Genomic DNA, 20,062 nt, shown 5'->3' on the forward strand with positions numbered 1-20,062 from the left:
CTGCAGCTTCACTCTCTCGGCTGTCGGAATTGATTTGTGGAGGTAATTTACGCAAACGCAAACCACACACACACTCATCTCAGTGGACCACAACACTCTCTCTCGCTGTGGGTCTCTCCACATTTGGCTTGGCTGTCAGTTGTTTCTCTCTCCACCCCGTGGATTGCATTCTCACGACACTACTGGAATTTGACACCTAGCTACAGCTTCACTCTCTCGGTATGAATTTATGTTAATTTTGCTGTCTTCAGAACTGCCTGTTGTGGTCAAGTACAAGATTGCGGAGATAGGGTTATATTAGATTCTACTTGACACCAAGATAGAAGAAGATGAAGATGAGACCAAGCCTCTAGCTTAAGTGTCATTTGGTACATATGCTATGGCATTTTGTTGAATCGAGTTACTCCTACATTTTAAGTTTGCTTTTAGAATATTTCTCATAAATTTTCATGTTGAAAAACCAATCATTTGTAGTTCAGTAGATTGATAAGAATTCGTTTCTTGTGCTTGGTTTTTTATCCTACTGTTGTACATGTAATTGATTCATTTGTAATCTTTGTTGCTTTCAAAGGCAGGCTTCAATTGAGTTGAAACTTTCAAAAATTTATAAAAAATGAACCGCAAATAAAAGATAGCATCATATTGGGTGACAAAATGTTCTCGTGGATGATCCTGATTAATGTTGTATATTTCGCAATGTAATTACTTGCTGATCAATTTAATTGAATTGATTAACACATTGGTTTGAGTTTTGATACTGTTGCTCTGTTTTTGGGTTAATTGAAGATCGCATTTTTGCAGGAACTGGTAAATTGGACATGTTAACAAAAAAACCCTCACGTATTACTGAAATAATAATTGTTATACTTCAGCCTTTATGGATAGTACACAATGGTTGCAAGCAAATCAATTCATAACTTGTAAATAAATAAATCCCAAAAAATTGGGCATTAATTTCCATTTTCCAGTTTTAACAATTTCTAGCAGCAAGTTTTAACAGTAGATAACTTCCAACAACAACTCATCCTAAAATTAGCAACTCATAACTCACAACACAATAGCATTTTGCTAATTTCCAATAGCAAGTTCTTACAGCAATGATCAACAAAATTTGACTTCACAATTGAATCTTCACACATTCGGAATTATTACAACCAAATTTGGGCATTAATTAAACCAATTACCTCCACGAATTGATTACGACGGGCTACAACTATCGACGGGGCAGACAGAGAAAGAGAAACCCAACGAGATGCATGAGAGAGACCCACGACAAGAGAAAGCCGAAGGAGAGAGCAGCGAGATGCGCGAGAGGCCGGATGGGAGAGACCCACGGCGAGAGAGAGAGCCACGGCCGAAGAGAGACCCACGACGAGAGAGAGAAAGAGAGAAAACCGAAGGAGAGAGTAGTGAGATGCGTGAGACGCCAGATGTGGAGAGACCCACGGCAAGAGAGAGAGAGAGAGCACCGGCGGACAGTGCACAAAGAGAGATCTTACGAACAAAGCAATCCCACGATCCATTTTGTGAGGCGAGTGTGTGTGTGAGGCAAGTGAGTTAGTTTTGAAGCCACAGTATTTTCTTTTATAGTTAGCACAAAATGAACCGTTTTGTGCTAACTGTGATGCTAGGCGTGGTGTATTTTTCATTTTTCATATTTTGTACCTTTATTTATACTACTATTAATTTTAAATTAAAATTATTTAGATTTATTTATTCATATTCAAATATTTATTATTAGTTATATTAACTATAATATAATTAAATAATACATTATTTAGTTATATTTTAAGCTCTGGGATCAGAAGTTTTCCTTGTCGAAACCAGGTTGATTAGTCTTTCCTTTAAATCTTCTCATTTGTATGCTAAATACACAAAGCAACTCGGATCTGTGTTTGAATCAACGTAGGTATTTGTGTGTGTCTGGTTCTTTGAATCTTCTCATTCTGTTAATTAAATTAGCCAAAGCGAGACTAGTGTTTGGATTTAAATCACCATTATATATGGATTTGCGTGTGTTTGGACGATTGGATCCATGTGATAAACCCATTGAATATAATTAAACCATGCATGTAAGGAAGCATATCAATGAAAAATACAGAATGAAGAACAAAGAAGAATGCACAGAGCATATCCAAGTATCCACAGCTTGTAATGATGTGTGATCAAATATCAAACATTCTCCATTATTGCTATCTTTATGTTGAAGGGTTTCTATAATTCTAGCTATTTCCAAAAGTTGTACTGCCGGTTCAGCTTTCTCCACACATGTCAAATGTTACATCATATAGAATGGCTCACATCCAAAGAATCAAGTTAAGCAAAGTTTCACAAAAGATATGCCAAACTGACCAATGCAAACATCAAGTAGCCTTCTCTCAGATAACTTAACTCAATGCAAAAAATCATGTTTGGATCATAAGCTACGTTAATCATTCGGCAGCATTCCAACCCATTCCACTAAGTAACCCATCCAAATTTTCTTTCCAATAAATGAACAAAGCATCACACAAACATCCAACCCACTTAAATTCGAGTTAAGAATAAAACCTTCATCCAAAGTCATTATCATCAACAGTACTAGAAGAATGATCTTTGCTCTGTGCTCTTCCTTTACTCCTCCTCCCACTCCCTCCTCCTTTAAAAAATGGGAAATGGGTTTTTTTTTTTTAATTTTTTTAAAATATTTTGTAATTGTAGTGGGAAGTAATTATGAGAGTGATCAATTGAGTATTGATGATTTTTAATCTTTTTTTGTATCCACTTTCTCAACATTTTATGTAATGTGGAGAATAAACAATTATATCGCATGTTATTACTTTTAACTTTTTAAGGATTGGAATGAATGGTGACAAAGCAACGTTGGTCTACTTTTTTTTTTTAATTGGTTTTTTGTTAATATACATTCTCCTTTGGGAACAAGATTCATTCACCTATTAATACGAAACAAATAATCTAAGATATAATTATTATGCCCTTTGATAATTACAAGAATTCTAACAGTTACCACTAAGATCTGAGATTTTCTTCTGTCTGTTTCTGTTGGCAAACACTTTTCAACTTTGCTATTATTTGCCCTCTACTCCACTATCTTCAGTAAAATAATCTTGCTAAATGCAACAAGCACTTATTTACTTCTTTTTGGTAGTACTTCGAGAAAATTTAAAACAGCACTAATGATTAATAATATACCGACCCCTCGTTCATTTAACAATCCCTTAGTATTTCAATGGGCTCAATGCTCAAGGGAACTGCTGAAACAACAATATCAGAGCTCTAAAACTTTCTTGTTTCATTTATCAAATTCTTCAATAAGTTTCTCCAGTTACAAGTTATATTTTTCGAGTTCCTCAGCAATAAAAATGATATTGCACTAAGCGAAAAATTGAATAAAACTTTATAGAGTATCATAGCAAAAATACTTCAATTTTGCAACGTTGCCATCACCATGAATTAAATTAGAGATGACAATGGGCACGAGTTCGGGGTAGACACTGTGATCCCACGCTCCGGGAACCCTGCTCCAAATCCCGATTGTCTCAACTTCATCATATGGGCCAACGCATTTTTTTTCCCACGTTAAGATCCATTTAAAAAATAAATAAATAAATAAATAACAATTCAAACTCGAAGGAGACCTGCAGGAAGTTCATTGATTTTTAATAAGATTATAATAAATAAGAAAATAAAAGTAAATGGACCAAGAGCTTCGGTGTTAAGTCTGCAATAATCACACAAAATTTTTATACAAATAACATTACAAAAACCATGGCCAAAAATTTTCGTGAATAACATAATGACTTACAATAAAATGTTTTCAACTAGTTCCTGTTTACAAATAAATTACCAGTATTATATATCTTATCACCATTCTTCATGCCTACAACCCTGACAAAAATTTCCTGCAAATATATGTTGAGAATATACATATCATTGAATAATTCATGAAAGACTCTTTCAGTTGGTATAGCAGCCAAGGACAGGCTTGGTATCGGTTTCAAAGATGAATTTTCTTTTACCAGTTCGATGCTGCAATTGAGATTGAAGAATTCTAAAATTTATTATCTGAAAGCTACCAACTCAAAATTGACTCAAAACACTTGTTTATGTATGCTTGTAAAACAATGTTAGAAAACATATAAAATAAAGACGGCCCAACTTCATCGCCAAAGGAAGAGCTGAATGAATCATAGAAAAGACTCAAGAATGAATTTGACTCTTATGTCCAACAGCAAATCACGGCCACTAAAGGAAAGGCAAAACATTTTGATGTGGTAGGAGATCGTATTGACATGTATAAAGAGATTCAAACATCTGATATGCAAATGAAGGAAGCCAAGACTTACCAAGCATTGTATTATGCACAGGGGCAAAGTCTCCTGGTATGCCGATGAGAACCATCACAAGAGAGCATTGATTGTATTCGCGTGTACAAGCATGCTGTGGGATTCTGAGAAACAGGAAAAGCAAATATTTAAAAATCAAGTTTAGTTCTACAACTCATTGATATAATTATCACTAATGGGCATAACCTTATTTCCTAATCACTAGTTTTGGAGTCCAACACTGTTTTATCTAGTTGGGGGTTGTTCCATGAAATCAACAGCAGTATTTTTACAATACCAGACATGGGAAAGAAGTTTGCGAGCTCAGTGGAATGAGTGCATTACTTGGAAATATATTTGGATGAAATATATCATACAAAAATCTGCATTAACATAGATGAAAGCAGGATGCTTTGATTTGTGGTAAGAAGCAGATGCTACTCAAATAGGGACCACATTAATTGAGCAGTCACCCATCCAAGCAATTCTTTCACAAGGGATTAAGTCAAAAGAAGTAGGATTGTAGACCTCAAAAGGGGGAACAAAAAAAAAAGTCCCTCAATTTCTCATTATTACAAATTTCTGTAATGATCAATTTCTGCAAGATTCCAATTCCTGCGGTGTTTTCCCAAGGAGCCATTCACCCTTAACACTCCACTTTCATCTTAAGATTGTGGAATTTCAAGTTAAATACGTTGTTATCCATCATAATTTTGCTCTGTTCATCATAATGGCATTTCCTAATTTATAAATAGACAGTGTATTGTCTCCAAAAATCTGTCTAAGGCTCTAAGCTCAGTTACATGAAGCTTCAAAGAGAACAAGCATCAAGAAAATTAGATGCAGATTGTGGTTGTATAAGTGGTCCAAATATCTTAGAACAGAAACAAGGTGAGACTCATTGCGAAATCATGGTCCATGGTGCCAAGTGGATTAGCAAATGCAATGAAAAAGGAAGTCAGGAAAAATATCACATTCTTCAATTGTATAATGTCTTCCAAAGATAGCAATAACTGGTCCAAGCTCTAAGATTGGATAATGTTTCTACTCATACTGTTGTAGGATGCTTTGCGCATAAGCAATAACGGAGTTTGAGTGCAAAATTCTAGGTCCTTTATTCATCTCTCATGCAAGATAGTGTACTTCTTGATAATTTTCTTGTAAACACAATACAAGATCTTAATGCAAAAGAGTAAATATACCAAATTGCTGGGAGCATCATCAGCAACTTCAGCAGGTTGATCTGCTCCCATGCTTGCCAGACATCCTCCTTTACAGCTCATATACTTTTGAATACTATTAGAGAAAAAAGCAAGAAAAAGAATAATCAATAAAGAGGAGTCAGATCCAAACAAGAAATACTACAGTACCACTAAAAGATTTTTTATTTTTTAAACAGAAATAATAAATTTCTAAATAAATTCAATGAAGCCATAATTGCATTATATTCTAACCCATGCAGTGTATTTTTTAATCAGATAATTAACGGGTTATCAACTAAACAAAAATAATCTCCTGCATCATTAAAATGTTCCAAGGCATTTGATGAAAAAGCTGCATCCAGAATTGAATCAAAATGAAAAATTGTTGAGACTTCAACACTGCCCGTAATAGGTTAACAAATCCTAAATATGATCAAACTCGTGCAATACTTTAATCCCTTTAGAATGCACCCTTATGGCATTTACAAAATACAACCAATTCTACCGATATGTCAAATTAGAAAAGTTATTAGGGGGTAACAAAATGGCCATGTAAAACAAATCTATCAGGACAAAGCTATTCAGATACAATCAATCAACTATTCCAATCATTCATGCTGAACAACCACCCAAAAAAAATTGTAAAAGAAAATCAATTTTAGAGGGGAGAATAACAAGACAAGAAGAGAACTCACATCTCACATTGATTAAGCAGAATAAGCTTATTTAGTACACATGATTGTCCACTTGACTTACAGACTGAATCACAAGACTCACCTTGCCTATCAACCATGAAAAAAGAAGTTGAAGAGGATTAGTTATGACATATATTTAAATCAAGAAATAAAAATTATCTGCAAACTGACCCACCTTCCAATAATAACACTAATTCCAGACAGTCTGCCTTCCAGCTGAGTAACACCAGCCCCTGAGGAAGTGAACATTCAACCAATACCATTTATTCTTTAAACAGATAATTAACATGCATTCAAACAGCAGAACTATACAAAATAATGAATCAATTTAAAGACGTAGTTATGCAAGTAGATAGTTCCACTGAGCTTGGGTTAACAACTTAAAAGATTCTTTTGTGTTAATAATCTATAAACTTCATTCTCATATTTATTTAGTTAATTACAGCTTAGGTTCAAACTAGTCAATTTTTATGTACAGTAATACATCAGGTTATCACTTGATCAAGAGCTTAAGATGAAGGGTAAGAGCCCAACAATAATACATTTAAGCTCAAATTTACTACATATGATTCAGAATAACAAAGATTCATACCCAGACTGACCTGAAGCATTTGATGGCATTGAAAAGCAATGATGAAAATCACTAAGATAAGCATTTTCATGAACCTGAAATATTCAAACTCAGGTTAAACATAAGTATCCAAGCTCATAAGATGCAGTTTGTCCAATGACTTCTAAAGTTTTATTTCCATTCATTTTGCTAATAATATACTCCACGAAGTTATATTTTCAACGACCATTATGATTTTGGCCACAAGTCATTCCTGAATCCACATATTTAAATTATTCAATCAAGAACAGTTCGTTAACACAAAGAAACAGCTTTGCAAAAAATAGTTAGATGCACTTACCACACTCTCAGAATTATGACGACACCTCCCAGCACAGAAATCAAAAACACTTCCATATGTTCCTATCAGAACGGCATAAAGAACAGATAATGAAAGAACTGCTACAGTGGTGCTGGAACAGCAACCCTAGAAGCTAATACCTTCTGAAGAAAATGCAGGATTTTGTAGACCCCAAAGTAAGAATTTACCTGCAGTTGTTGGCTTTGCAATCTTCACGTTCAGTACTTGTTCTTTTAGAGTCTGTAGGATATCGCCCAACAATAAGTTACATTTTGCATATTATATGATTGAATATCAGGAAAGTAATAACTAAAATCAATTAAGCAGTTAAGGAAATACTCTTGCAGGATTAACACAGCATGAAACACAATATTCATATGAGTTGCAGCACTGTGAAAGAAGATTGCATCCCCTGCAAACATTTTTTTTCGAGGTCATCTTGTATCCATGGTCATGGTAAACGTTTATCTGGCCTGCTTAAGAAAACTCACTGACAAGAGAATTTCTCTCCTTTCTCTGGGCAGCATCGGGATTGTGGATCCACTGACACAGCATCACATACATATCCTACAATGTAAATAATAATTATGCAACTAAGGCAATCAAAAGAACCAATGCAATATGGTAGTCTCGTAATGTAAATAATAATTATGCAACTAAGGCAATCAAAAGAACCAATGCAATACGGTAGTCTCTTAAGTGCAACTTCTATGAAAAACTGAAGGGAAAATGAGAATCCTATGGATAATTGGAATCTGTCGGACCAGTTTTACAGCAATTCAAGGGACTGGTTTCATAGACAAATAATGAAGCAACAAACTATCACCTTATAAAAGAATTAGACGTTGAATTCACAATCACTTGACAAAAGATCCTCTCAAATCATAAATATTACAATTATGAAATTCTTTAACAGGGTAATTATAGCAATTTATATGGCACTAGTTCCATAGAAATTTCAAACAAATAAATGTTAAGAGACATAAATATGAAATGGAAAAATATAGGCATCTAGAATTATGTAATTCCACTGTTTTGTTGAACTAAACAACGGTGTGACTGCAGTGCAATAAGTGTAATATTGTGAGGTACAATATTTTAACCTGGAAAAGAAAACCTATGAAGCAGCAGTCTACTCACATGTCTATGCATATTACAGTGAAATTCCTAGGATATTAGTTACATGAAAGGATGTGCATCAGTAAATGTAGATTCATTTTCCCTCTTCAATTCAAAACCGCTCTTCCAGTGTCCAGAATTTTGCCAGCATAACCAACTCAAGTTCACCTATGATAGCATAACGGCACTGAGATTTCACTCAGCGACTATTATATCCACAAATCATAAATAAAAATTACGTCCCATGAAAGAAAATCATTAAAGCGAGACAAGGGTACACAAGAAGGACGTGAAAGATTAACCAAGGAAACCAAAAACCATATAAAACTCACAACTCTGCATTAAATACTGCACTCAAACGAAAAGATATTTCCATAGGATACAAGCTGAAACCAAAAACCATATAAATCTCACAACTCTATACTTAAATACTGCAGTCACAAAACAAAAGATATTTTCCATAGGATACAAGCTTAGAATGTCATCAACGCACAAAATATTAGACAGTTGGATTAAAGACTCATTAAGTGAAGGATACAAATAAGGAAAAGGAAAACACTAACCGTTATCATCGGATAATAAATATCTTCCTTGGACTGTAGTTTTACAGAAAGGTGTTTCTTGAAAGCCAATATCTTTCCTATATAATGCAAAAATAGAGAAAAAGCACAAAATAATAAATAAACAGATAAATAAATGGGTTCCATATACCCCAAAAAAAAAATAAAGAATCACAAATAGGGATATGAAAACATAAAGGATAGTCAATAGCAGATTACATCACAGGATATTACTTTGCTATCAATTTGCACAATTATCCAACAATAAAAACAATTACAAGATTTAAAACGTTTAAATTCTGAAGTATCAAGTTAATGTAAAATCCGGGGATTTAATTGAATATACTAATTTCGTCATCTTTACTCTTAAGTTACAGTAACATGTAAAATGAATTTGAAATCTTTTAATAAATGAACAAAACATATTTTTTATATATAAAATGGTAAGTAAGCTACCACTTACAATACAAAGACAACCACATTCAAATTTATAATGCATTAAAATCAAATTATTAACTTCGAAATTGAGATAAATATTTGATGCATTAATGAAATTAAGGATTAGAATCATAAGCATAAGATCGAAATTACCTGATGGCTGATATTATTGATAGAAACTGGAGTGTGAGTAATTGAAAGAATAAAAATAATAAATTTAACCTAGATTTCGGCATTCTCGTCTTGGATTTTGAATTTTGAAATCTTTGATTATATTTTCTTCGATTTTATTACTGCCCCATTGGAGATTGGACTGTCTATCGGACGGGTAAATAAATCTGGGCATGGATCAGCAGTTCAGAATCGACCCGGCCCAAGCTCAATGTATGGAAATAATTAAATCCCAAATTATTTTCGATCACGGATGACTTCTTTTATTTCATCATTCATGGGATGTCAAAATTTTTAAAATTTTTATCATACGAAATTCACTGTTATTTTAACTATAGCATTTTTGTTAATTATTAATATTACAAACAAAATTGATTCCATTTGTTTGTCATTTCACACACTTTTTCATTATATAACAATGTTTTTTCTTCACTTGTAATTTTTATTTCATCTTTACTTAAGAGACGAGCCAGTTTGATAATACTATAGTTTTGAAAATAATTACTGTTACTTTTTTTTTAAAAGATAAGGGGGGTGGGCAAGCCTAAATACAATTTTTATCACCTTACCACCCCCAAAAATCGAACATAAGTTTTAATAGAGGATACAGCTGCACTGCAACTAACCCGACCACGTCCTTGGGAGCTAATTAATGTTACTTATATTGTAGGAATAATCAATTGTAAAGATAATAGGTTAAACATTTAGCAAAATTTATTTTTAAAAGTGATTTGAGGTTTAAAAACAGTAGCATATGTTTGGTAAATCTTGCTACTAAACTGCCATTATAATGTATATGATTAAGTTGGAACATAATGTTGGATAAAATTTATTTACATATTTATAAACACATATAATAAATTATTTTTTATTGAGTATATATAATAATTGATAACTAAAATAAATATTTTTTATATTATTAATTTATTTTTTATTTTGTTATCTTAATATAATTGGCCATAATAATAATCTCTTTAAAATTAATGATTTTATTTCCTAGTTAATAAGGATAATTTATTAGGATGTTAAAAGTTAGAATCCATGCGGATCCATATCCAGATCTAGATACAAATGCATCCGAAAAATCAGATATCCAGATATGTATTATTTTTTAATTAAATTATTTATTAAATTAAAATAAAATATATATATATATGAATTAAATAAAAAACATAATAGGATTAACTAAAAAAATTTATAAGTTAAATTAAATTAAAAAATATGTCAGGATCCGCATTACTTTATCTGGATTTGTGGTATTTTTATAATTTTATTTGTAGATTTTTTGTTGGTGTTAAACTTGAATTTATGTTGTTCTTGATGTTTTAATTTATGTTATGGTATTTTTGTATTTGAATTTATGATGTTGTATGTTACTGTAGGTATTGAATTTTTAATTATTGAAATATGATTGGATTTTATTTGATATTATTAGGTAAATTGTTATATTTTAGTTTATGCAGATCCGGATATCCGAGATATCTATCCACAATCCATGTAGATGTTACCTACATTCGGATCTGCATATTTTTTTGTGGATCCTGATGTGGATTCAGATATGAAAATATTAGTGTAACTGCATATTCGGATCCGAATTTTGCCATCCCTACTTGAAAGGATGTGTTTGGAATATAATATTACATTGTATTACGTTATTGTTCACATTAATTTATTACTTATCTATGTTTGGAAGCTTTATAAGTTGAATTGTTGTGCATTATTGTTTATCATCATTATTGTTATTATTATTATTATTAACCACAATGCGCTAAAATGGTCACTACAATAACCTGAGTTCCATATTGTAGCCAACTTTTGGCTCAATTGAGGTATTAAATATAAAATTTATTATAATAAATAATATATAAAAATAAATTATGCATAATTTAGTTTTATTTAATAATATTATATTAAAATTCTATGTATTAATTTGTTAAAAAATAAACAATCTCTTACATTTATTAGAATCATTTGAAATTCACTTTATAGATGACGAGTTGTTTTTAAATAAACCAAAGAGACGTCATGGCATCTAAGCACCAATCCACCGAATGGCATCACGAGTCATCCAAAATATGTGTCGGCGCATATTATTTACGCATATCGACTATGTGAATGACGTAGAAGACACATCATCTACTTTTTTTTTTTTCCAGTGAATGTCATGTCGGTTCTTGACCAAACGATAAATGGCAATGTCATCCAATAATTGTGTGTCGATTAAAATAGTTTTAATATTTTATTATTATTAGTATTTTTAATAATAACAAAAAAATTTCATTATTATTGTTGTTGTTATTGTTATGTTATAAAGATAATAACAATACCAAGGACAATGATTAACTAAGGGTTGTTTAGAACATAATTTTGTATTATATTATGTTTGAAAATTTGGGAATCTGGATTGCGGTGCATTATTATTGTTACAACTATTATAATGCACGTGATGTGCCAAAATGGTCTGCTATACAAATGCAAGTGAAAAACAGCCAAATTTAGGCTCAATTCAGGCATGGAATATATTCTAATGTTTATTGTAACAAATAAAATGGATTATAATTTTATTTTATTTAATAATACTACATTAAAATTCTGTGTGACTATTAAAAACAAACAATCTCTTGCATTTATTAAAATCATTTGGAATTTAATTTTACAAATAATATGCCTTCTTCCAAGAAATCATAGAGACGTTATGCACCAATCAATCAAGTGGCGTGTCATGTTTTGATAAAATATAAACAACATGTCATCTAAAATATGCACCAGCGCATAGTGGTTTAGCGTGTCGACTATGTGAACAACTAAGACGACAAGTCTTCTACATGTATTTCTTTTGACTATCATGTCATTTTTAGACCAAACGATAAATGATAATGTCATCCAATACCAACGTGCTAGTTAAAATATTTTAAATATTTTATTATTAATGGTATTATTAGTATTTTGAATAATAATACAAATTTTCATTATTATTATTTAATAATTATTATTGTTAATATTATAATAAATAATAATATTACTAAGGACAATAATTAAATAAGGGTGTGTTCAGATCATAATATTACATTGTGTTATATTATGTGTGGAAAAATTTATAATGTACTACGTACGCCATAATGGTGCATTACAAACACAAGTGGAATAGCTACTTTTGGCTTAATTGAAGCTTTAAATATATTTTAATTTTTATTGTAACAAATAAAATATATGATAATAATTTTATTTTATTTAATAACACTATATTAAAATCTCATGTAAACAATCTCTTGCATTTATTAAAATTATTCAGAATTCAACTTTACAAATATTGCATCTTTTTTTAAAGAAATCATAGAGACTTCATGGCATTCGAGCAGTAATAAACCAAGTGGCATGTCGTTTTTTCTTAAAACATAAACAACGTGTCATCTAGAGTATGAGCCAGCCATATTGCTTACGGATGTTGGTTGTGTGAAGGTGGGGGACGACAAGGCATCTCTTTGTTTTTTCTTTGCATATCATGTCATTTTTTTACTAAACAATAAACTACGATGTCATCTAATACTTGTGTGCCAATTATTATTATTATTACTGCTATTATTGTTGTTGTTTTTGTGATACTTTTTCTTTATTATTATTATTATTTTTTATCATTTCTATTTTACTATTGTAATAGACAATAATAACACTAAGGATAATAATTGACTAAGGATCTGTTTGGAACATAGTATTACCTTATATTATTTTTGCTTAAATATTAATAATTAATATAGTAATAATAATTTAATAATTATTTTAATTTAATTAATAATAAATATATGTAAGATGAATTTTCAAAGCCAGAAAATTCGCTAGTTGGTAAGAAGATTGCCTTATTTCTTTTGGATAATTTATAATTACAGTTTTCTGTTTAAAACATATAATAATGATAAAATTAGGGTGGCATTTAAGGACTATAATTCGAGAATTATCAAATACGTCCCTGAGGTTTGGCATAATATTACGTTAATGGAATCATATATTCAGTAGGCAATTCCCACTCATGCAAGTGCGAACGCAACTGAAAACACACAATATAGTGCCAATTTCCCCGCAAACGTCTTGCAAAATGTCATCTTCTACCCTTACGAATAGTCAAAAATATCCCCGGTATCTCCTTCAACTCATCCTCTCATGCCGCAAAATCACAGCCCAAGTGTCTGACACCGCCAGCGCCGGCTCCTCAACGATCGTCGCCTTGGCCTCTTCGTCCAAACAAGACTTCTACTCACACTACCACTCCAAGCTCAACCCCTTCCCAAAACGCCACCGTTTCTGGGATTCCAACACCGTCGTGGTCGTCGGTCAGAAACTCGGGTCTCAACTGAGAGAAATCGGTATCGATAACGTTATGATCAATCTCGCCGAAGAGCTCTCAAGGCCGGCGAATCAGAGGATCATGGTGTTGCCGCTGTTTGATTCCGTGCGCCGCGCTGGTGTCGTAGTTGATGGGTTGGAGAAGTTGGCGGAGGATCGAGTGGGTCGCCGGTTAGGATTTTGTCACAATGGACGGTCAGGATTGTGAGTGCCCACAAAATGTTGACGAATATATATATATATTTTTAACTTTAGTTTTAGTTTTCTTCTTATGTCATATAAATCAACAACGCATAGGAATGTTGAAACCAAAATGATAATATAAACACTTAAAGTTACCAAAATGCAATGCTTGTAATCTTGGATTTTCATGTGATTAGAACAAATGGAATCAGTAAAATTATATTGCCAAATAAATTAAAAAGAAAGCAGGAGCATGAGTTGATCTTTTTATTCAGTAGAAAAGAGAATTATCTCTTGCTAATTTGTAACTGTACCCCATATCCTCCATCACATTCAACATGAAAATTAATTCAAACCCACCAAGCAACACTTAAGAAATCAAAGAGAACCCCATCCGCCGCCAGCAGGAGTTAAAATCTGAAGAATTTCTCCGGGTTGTACCTGAACTGTGTTCTTACCTCCGAGATAAACTTTCCGTTTGTCTTTTGTAATAAGATAGTTAGCTCCACGAGCTCCGTCCTTTCCTCCTTTCAATCCTCTCGGTGCATGAACACGTCTCTCGGAAAGAATGCTCACCACGACAGGACGCCTGAACTCTATCTCCCTCACAAGCCCGTCACCACCTCTATGAAGTCCAGCACCACCACTTTTCTCTCTAAGTCCGAATTTATGCAAAAAGACCGGATACCTCTGCTCAAATATCTCTGGATCAGTCATGCGAGTGTTGGTCATATGGCATTGAACCCCACTTGTACCATCCCATGTAGGACCAGCACCACTTCCACCTCCGATTGTTTCATAGTATCCAAAAGTACTATCTCCAAATGTGAGATTATTCATACAGCCCTGAGAACAAGCACAAGCCTGAAATGCTGTAAGCACTACATCAGTTATTCTCTGAGATGTCAGAACGTTACCACCTACTACAGCAGCCTTTTCACTTGGAGAGAGAAATGAGCCTGGAGGGATGTGGATTTTAACAGGCGCCAAGCAACCCTGATTAAGAGGAATTTCGACATCCACTAAACAGCGAAGGCAGTATATGACTGCTGCAGCTGTTACTGCTTCCGGTGCATTCCAATTCCCAAGAACTTCTGAGCTGGTTCCCCTAAAATCGAAAAATGCTTCCCCTTTATCAGAGTCAATTGTCAGTTTCAAATGAATAACGGATCCATCATCCATATAGTCCTCTTCTTCTATTGTTACAAAATTTCTCTCTCCATCCTTGGCAGACTCAGATGATACTTTAGCAGCAACAGACTTCAACATCTCTCTTACAGCTTCTTCTGCATTAAGCTGCACATAAGTCATGTAAGCCTGAACTGTCTTCAAACCATACTGCTCAATAAGCTCCTTAATGAGGGAAATCCCTCTCTGATTAGCGGCTACTTGTGCCCGAAGATCTGATAAATTATCTTGAAGCCGGCGTGTCCCTGGAATTTTATGAGCAGAATCTTCAGAACTAGGGTCGAGGAGAAGCTTGGTAATTCCTTCTTCTTGAAAAATCCCTTTCTCCACAAGCTTAAAAGCTTTTATTGCAGCTCCTTCTTCCCATATTGACTTTGAAAATGGAGGCATACTTCCAGGAGTGATACCCCCTATCTCTGCATGATGCCCTCTACTTGCCACAAAAAATACTAGTTTACCATTATCAAAAACAGGTGTGATAACAGTTATATCAGGAAGGTGGCTACCTCCAGCACATGGATGATTAGATACCAAGACATCACCCTCATTCAAATTATGCCCCCAGTACTTTAGCTGCCAACGAACAGTACTGGACATAGCTCCCAAATGTACTGGGACATGGGGGGCATTAGCAACTAGTCCTCCATCAGGACCGAAGAGAGCACATGAGAAATCCAGCCGTTCCTTGATATTTGTTGATATGGAAGTTCTTTGCAGTGTTCGTCCCATCTGCTCTGCTATACCCATAAACCTGTGATTGAAGATTGACAGCTGCACGACATCTGCAATGTTTTCTGCTATATTAATGGTGCTTGAAATAGACTCGATTTCAATTTTTATGTTGCCATATTTAGTTATCACGGCTTTGCAGTTAGGTTCTACTATCACAGTACTATTCCCATTCATGATGATTGCAGGGCCAGGCATGACATGCCCATACCCAAGATTTTCAAGCTTGTATAGAGGAGCATCATGCCACCCATTAAAGAAAACCTTGTAGTGGCCTTCAACTTTAGGGGTACCAGAAGTAGGTTCAATGGCCTGTGGCTTCAATATATTTGTAACTCCAATACCACGAACTCTAACGTCACATACAAGGATATTCCTATTCTGTAGTTTAAATCCATACTCCTGCTGGAACAGCTTTTCGAAATCCACAGCATAGCCACATCCTGAACCATCTTCAGCAATTCGTTTCTTCACCATGATGGCAGTATCAGTACCTTCATACCTCAAATTCAAATATGTCTCAGTTGTAATGCTTTCCTCTCTGAACCCTTGCTCTTGCAGCTTCTGCTTTACCTGCTTTGATAGTATGCCTTCTCTACGAGAGACCTCCAAAACAGATTCAGGACCATATACAGCAGAATAAGGTTCCTGTGCCTCTTCAACAACATCTGCCAATCCCATTCCATATGCACTTAAGATTCCACAAAATCTGTGAATGAGTACTTCTCTCATACCCAATGACCTAGCAATAGCACAAGCATGTTGAGGCCCAGCACCTCCAAAGCAAGCAAGCGCATGGTTCCTTGTTTCATGGCCCTTCATTTCAGTTAACTGCCGTATTGGACGACACATAGTCTCATTAGCAACATTGACAAACCCTAGTGCAATGTCTTCCACTGTCATATCCTTTACAGATGGATCCTGGCTCTTTCTGTAGGAATTAATTTCACTTGCTAGCTTCTGAAATTTTTCTCTGGTTGCATTAATATCTAAAGGCTGGTCTTCATTGGGACCAAAGATGGATGGAAAATAATCAGGAATAACAAAACCTAGAATCAAGTTTGCATCCGTAACTGCCAAATCCCCTCCTTTCCTGTAACACACAGGACCGGGGTGGGCGCCAACTGATTCTGGTCCCACACGGAAAGCCCCCAATTGGAACATTAACTTTGATCCCCCACCGGCAGCAACAGTATTTATGTCAAGTTGAGGTGCTTGTATTATGGCACCAGCAATCTGGGTTTCTAAGACTTGTTCGTAACTCCCAGCATATCGGCTCACATCTGTCGACGTACCACCCATGTCAAAGCCAATGAGGGGCTTCTCTGTTTCAAGCCCAAAAAGAGTCTGTGAGTAACCAACAACTCCTCCAGCAGGACCAGACAATACTGCTTTGTGCCCTGAAAATCTACTTTCCGGTGCAAGTCCTCCATCTGATTGCATAAATAATACATTAACCTTTCGTAGCCCTTCATCAAATTTGGACATGAACCCTGATAAGTACTCTTTAATGACTGGGGTCAGGTATGCATCAACACTAGCTGTTAGACCCCGAGGAACAGCACGAACCATTGGAGTCAAAGCCGAAGATAATGACACATGTCTGAAGCCCAAGCCAAGGGCTAACTTCTCCACAGCCATTTCATGTTGTGGGAAGGTATAGGAATGCATTAGCACAACAGCCAAACAGCTTATCCCTTTCTCCAACAAACCTTTCAGTAAGGGCTCAAGAGACTTTTCATTGACCGGCTTCACAACCCTAACAAGCTCACCCGATACTCCTTTAACTAATGATTCTTGATTCTTTTTCTCATTTTCAAGAACAAGCTCAACTCTCTCATCAACCTCTATAACCTCCTCATAAAGATTTGATGGTGTTGATACGGTGAGATCAAATATTTGGGGACGTGCCTGGTTACCAATTTGCAGCAAATCCTTAAAGCCTCGAGTCACACAGAGAGCAATCCTTTCTCCTTTTCTCTCTAAAAGAGCATTTGTTGCCACAGTTGTACCCATCCTTATCCATTCTATCTTATCGGTGGGGATTTTTGAAGTTCGTGGAATCTTCTCGCCTGTATATTCTTCAAGAATCCTTCGAATTCCCTCAACTGGCGCATCATCATAGTTTGTTGGATCAACAGACAAAAGCTTCAAAACTCGACCTTCAAGCTGACCCGGAATCTCAGCATAAACATCAGTGAACGTGCCCCCTCTGTCAATACAAAACCTGAGCTTCTCTTCTTTTACACTTCCCATGTTACACTCAAACTTCAAAAATCAGAAAATTTCAAAACCTGGAATTCAAGTTAACAGCCAAAAAAAAAAAAAGAGAGAAAAAAAGTTAGTCGATTTTAACAACCACGCCAAGCAGACAATTACAAAGCTCTAGCTGCATCCACACAGTTTCAGACTTTGCTTTAATATTGTAGTTCTGAATTCATACAACTAACTTCCATTTTGCACTCTTGATTGAAATAGCACACCAACTCAGAACCAAGATGATAGAATCTACTTCCACAAAAAATTAAAATGAAGTCACTCTCATAAATAGCACACAGATTCAGACTTTGCTTTAATATTCCAGTTCTGAATCCATTCAACTAACTTCCATTTTGCATTCTTGATTGAAATAGCACACCGACTCAGAACCAAGATGATAGAATCTACTTCCACAAAAGATAAAATGACGTCACTCTCATAAATTGCTGCTTAAATCGCTTCACTTAGCAATCTCCCCTTTCAATTGATATCGCGGAGGGAAAAAAAAAAACAGAACAAAATTGCAAGCTAATAAGACTACAGTTGCAAATGAATAATGAAAATTCTGCAAAAAATTGAATTAGTCACAAAGAAGTGAAGAATATATGTATATACCTTCAAGTTCCGTTAACCGGCCTCGGAGGAGTGAGCGCCGGCGTCAATCTGTCGTCGCGTAATTTTGAGTTGTTAATGACTTCTTATATTTCGCTTGTAATTTGGATTAGTGTGGGATACGTGTCCAAATACATAATAATGTCTACAAAATGTTATTTGTATATAAAAAAATAATTATAAAAATGCAGTTATTTCCAATATATGTGTGTGTGTGTGTGTGTGTGTGGGCTTGTCCTTGTACGGCGTTATTGTTAGTGTTTGAAGTGGTTATTCATTTTGGTTAAGAATAGTCTAAAGCAGAAGTAAGTGGAGTTGGCTCTATGATGGAGTTGGTTTGCAAGAGTTTTATAAGATTAATAATGTTATACTTATTTAGTTTAAATACTTAGTTTATATCTTAACTTATGTGATAAATAATATGTCATTATCCGATTGGTTCAAGTGATAGATAATTAAATCTTATTATTTTTAATTCAAATAGTAAATCTCGATTGAAGGTATAATATTGCAATTAAAGAAGTATAATATTGCTCTTATAAGATTTAATGATTGTATGATAATATGTTTATTTTGGTATTACAATGTTGTAGAAGCGCAATAACTAAATTGGTTATAGTAGATGTGATCCAATCAAATAATTTATTATCCTCCTGAACCCTAAGTCCTACATTTACTCTGATGGTGAGTTTAAATATTAAGCAGATGGAGGGGCACATAAGTTGTAAACCTTCAAATTATAATAATAAAGTCACAAATCAATTTTCTAACCCCTTACCTTTTTATGTTTAAAAACCTTGATTAAACTCTTAGAAATACGTATAATTATATCCATCAATAATAATCTATGTAATAAAGGTTGTGTATCCTATATATAAATTTAATTTATTTATCATCTTGTTTATATTTAACTTCTTAAAATTATTGGGTAAGAATAAAGGATTTGAGATATATTCGGACCACGCTCGTTTGGGTAAAGAGAGGATTTTACTTAGTTTATTTCCCCTTACTCTGTGTATACATAAAATAAACTTTGAAGTTACTCAAATATACCATAAAATTAAAGGATAATGGCTCATTGGTCCTCATGTTAATACGATTTCTAGAAATCCTAGATTCTCTAGTCTAAACAAGACCTGTGTATTCATTTTATCAATTCAAGAGATGATTGATGTTAGATGTAAAGAATAAATAGAGTGTAGTAAAGCTACATAATGTTGTAACTTATAACAATTTAATAGTTGTACCAATCAAAACAAGTGTAAATTTAGTCATGTAATAGTTTTGAATTATTAAATACAACTCTAACATTATGAAATTTAGCTAAGGTAA

At 34.0% G+C, this 20,062-nt stretch overlaps 3 protein-coding genes across 7 annotated transcripts; 1 reads left to right on the top strand and 2 right to left on the bottom strand.

The window, feature by feature from the left end:
• Positions 1-3,600: 3,600 nt before the first annotated feature.
• Positions 3,601-9,623, bottom strand: LOC18048730. 5 transcript variants are annotated; one of them, XM_024189976.1, is made up of 12 exons: positions 9,404-9,623; positions 8,816-8,892; positions 7,625-7,700; positions 7,473-7,545; positions 7,322-7,373; positions 7,134-7,195; positions 6,825-6,888; positions 6,398-6,455; positions 6,223-6,309; positions 5,528-5,621; positions 4,347-4,450; positions 3,601-3,638 (listed from the first exon to the last, which is right to left on the bottom strand). In XM_024189976.1, the coding sequence occupies exons 1-11, from the start codon at positions 9,484-9,486 to the stop codon at positions 4,358-4,360; spliced, it is 819 nt and encodes a 272-aa protein (XP_024045744.1). In that variant the 5' UTR covers positions 9,487-9,623; the 3' UTR covers positions 3,601-3,638; positions 4,347-4,357. The 5 variants fall into 5 exon arrangements, with proteins under 5 accessions (XP_024045744.1, XP_024045743.1, XP_024045745.1 ...); XM_024189975.1 differs by lacking the exon at positions 3,601-3,638 and adding an exon at positions 3,707-3,902; XM_024189977.1 differs by lacking the exon at positions 3,601-3,638 and adding an exon at positions 3,909-4,029.
• Positions 9,624-13,442: 3,819 nt separating this feature from the next.
• LOC18048731 lies at positions 13,443-14,078 on the top strand. Its single transcript, XM_006442980.2, has one exon. The coding sequence runs from the start codon at positions 13,446-13,448 to the stop codon at positions 13,965-13,967; it is 522 nt and encodes a 173-aa protein (XP_006443043.2). The 5' UTR covers positions 13,443-13,445; the 3' UTR covers positions 13,968-14,078.
• A 68-nt stretch (positions 14,079-14,146) lies between these two features.
• LOC18048732 (5-oxoprolinase) lies at positions 14,147-18,850 on the bottom strand. Its single transcript, XM_006442981.2, has 2 exons — positions 18,734-18,850; positions 14,147-18,153 (listed from the first exon to the last, which is right to left on the bottom strand). Exon 2 carries the CDS (start codon positions 18,113-18,115, stop codon positions 14,321-14,323), a length of 3,795 nt encoding a protein of 1,264 aa, XP_006443044.1. The 5' UTR covers positions 18,116-18,153; positions 18,734-18,850; the 3' UTR covers positions 14,147-14,320.
• Positions 18,851-20,062: the final 1,212 nt, after the last annotated feature.

This window comes from Citrus clementina, unplaced genomic scaffold, assembly GCF_000493195.1.
Source record: "Citrus clementina cultivar Clemenules unplaced genomic scaffold, Citrus_clementina_v1.0 scaffold_3, whole genome shotgun sequence".
Classification (NCBI taxonomy): Eukaryota; Viridiplantae; Streptophyta; class Magnoliopsida; order Sapindales; family Rutaceae; genus Citrus; species Citrus x clementina.